Raw genomic sequence first — 1,969 nt, 5'->3', positions numbered from 1 at the left:
GAAGCTGAGTCTATGAAACTGATGTGTAATTCTTTGCACAGGCCTGGCCCATAGTCAGGATCCCATACTCGTTCTTTACCTAACATTGTGCTGCCTTCGTGTTGCAATCTGGATTACAATCCAGGGGCACTGTGTGGTGACTCTGGATTGGATGTGTGGAAAGCAGTTTGGATGGTTCCATCTCCTGCACCACGGGGAGACTCAAGGCTTTCCCCAGTAGCCCAGGGCTTTGTAGCAGGCGCATCCTACCGCGTGTCCCGCCCCCATGACAGCACTGCCCAAGGGGGCCCAGCACTCTGAGCGTCCCAGTGCTGGGCTCGAGCCCGTGCAGGAGGTTGGAGCCAAGTGAGAGCGTGGACCGAGAGGCCGAGGAAATCGGGTTGTCGGAGCCGTTAATGGTCTACGCAGTCGGAGAATCCTGGGCGTCCTCCCATGGCTCTGAAGAACAAATTTAGTTGCTTATGGATCTTAGGTCTGTGTCTGGTAAGCCAGTAAATCTTCCATAGTCCCATCCATCAGAGACCACAAATTTATAGATGAGAGCGTCACGACTCACAGCGAATGGCGTAGCAAAGTTAGCCCCTCTGCAGGAGACATGAAATATATGGTGAGAAAGAACCTGGGCTGGTTTTTATATCTTTGGTTCATCCCAAAGTGTCTGGGCGGTATATTTCATGGACTTATTGTACTAATTCTATCTGGACTTTATACATGCAGTTTAAAAAAAAAAAAAAATCACCCTTTGACTGAGCTGTCTCCAGGGTATGGTGGGAATGGATAAGAAAAGAAAACTTAAATCTGTTCCTTGATCAGTACTTAGTTTCTTGGCCAGGGGACACTAGGAGGGCGGATGCGGAAGGGGCGGTGTTTGGAAGTAGCTTGGTTTTCACCATTAAGGTATTTTATGTAATTCACACAGGTTTTGTTGCTCCATGAATTAGTATCACACGTGTTTGGGGACAGGATTTGTCTTAGGAGTTTTACAGAGCTTTGCTCTGAAGGAATATGTGAACGTGTTGGTTTGCATTTCGAATGCTGTTACACTCGGAAGGGCGTCACTGCCCTCTAACTTCTGCTTCCTTGGTCTCCCCAGAATCTCAGTTCAGCCTTTCTCAACCATGTGAGTCTATCAAATTTCTCCTGGTTTTCCCCTCCCTGAGCCATAATCTGGAAACTCTTTCAAGGCAATAAGCTGGGACAATTACACAGTACACATCTTTTTTCCCCAACTCGCAGGGGCATTATCTTTTGTTGCCTAATGTTCAGTGGCATGAGAATCATTATTTCCTATAATTTTCCCAATTATTTTGATTGTTTCAAGGTAGAAGCATAAATGTGTCCCTGCTACTCCTTTTTGGTGAGAAGCGGAATTCAATTTTTAGCTAAGCTTTAATCCTAGACGTGGTACTGAGCTCCTAAAAAGGACTGTTAAAACAATAGAAAGAGCTCACTTTCTTCTCCAACCTTACTCATTTGTATATATTGAATTAATATGCAGTGTCTGAAAGCAAGTCATTTTTATCAGAGGTGCAGTGAACAAAGAATGGCAGCTTCCATTTTCCCCTCTCCTCATTCTTTATTCAACAACAGGATGCTGTAAGTCTGGACATCCTCTAGTATATCAGGAAAGATGTTGGTAAAAAATATGGTTTGGCTATTGCTGTGAAAATTGAGAGAATGAATCAAATGTCAAGTGTCCTGATAACAAGCAAAATGCAATACACCTAATATGGCATCAAGCCTGAGTCACAGCCTTTATGTTCATATATCCTTTGTCTTCTCTTTTATTGTAGGAAAAAAGAACCTGCTCCCAAATGCCCCTTCTCCTTTGGCGTTGATACAAGAGAAATGGGAGCTTACTCTTCATTGGCTAATTTACACATAAGTTTAATAATTAGTAATAGGTTCATTCTTCTTATTAATTCAACAATTATGTCTTGCTTAATGTTCAAAACAAAATGAGATAAAA

General features: G+C 43.1%; 2 protein-coding genes across 2 annotated transcripts in view; one reads left to right on the top strand and one right to left on the bottom strand.

Moving 5' to 3' along the window:
* Window positions 1-244, bottom strand: part of CAPS2 (calcyphosine 2) — a 49,298-nt gene extending 49,054 nt beyond the window's left edge. Inside the window, 1 exon segment of the mRNA XM_012652981.1 lies at window positions 95-244. Coding sequence (XP_012508435.1) covers window positions 95-244 — 150 coding nt within the window.
* A 188-nt stretch (window positions 245-432) lies between these two features.
* Window positions 433-1,969, top strand: part of LOC105817324 (GLIPR1-like protein 1) — a 6,388-nt gene continuing 4,851 nt past the window's right edge. Inside the window, 2 exon segments of the mRNA XM_012652980.1 lie at window positions 433-486; window positions 488-607. Of these exon segments, the coding sequence (XP_012508434.1) occupies window positions 433-486; window positions 488-607 (174 nt within the window).

This window comes from Propithecus coquereli, unplaced genomic scaffold (assembly GCF_000956105.1).
Source record: "Propithecus coquereli isolate 6110/MARCELLA unplaced genomic scaffold, Pcoq_1.0 Scaffold407, whole genome shotgun sequence".
NCBI classification, from domain to species: Eukaryota; Metazoa; Chordata; class Mammalia; order Primates; family Indriidae; genus Propithecus; species Propithecus coquereli.
Note: the sequence above shows the minus strand (reverse complement) of the source record. Positions and strands in the feature narration are given on the sequence as shown.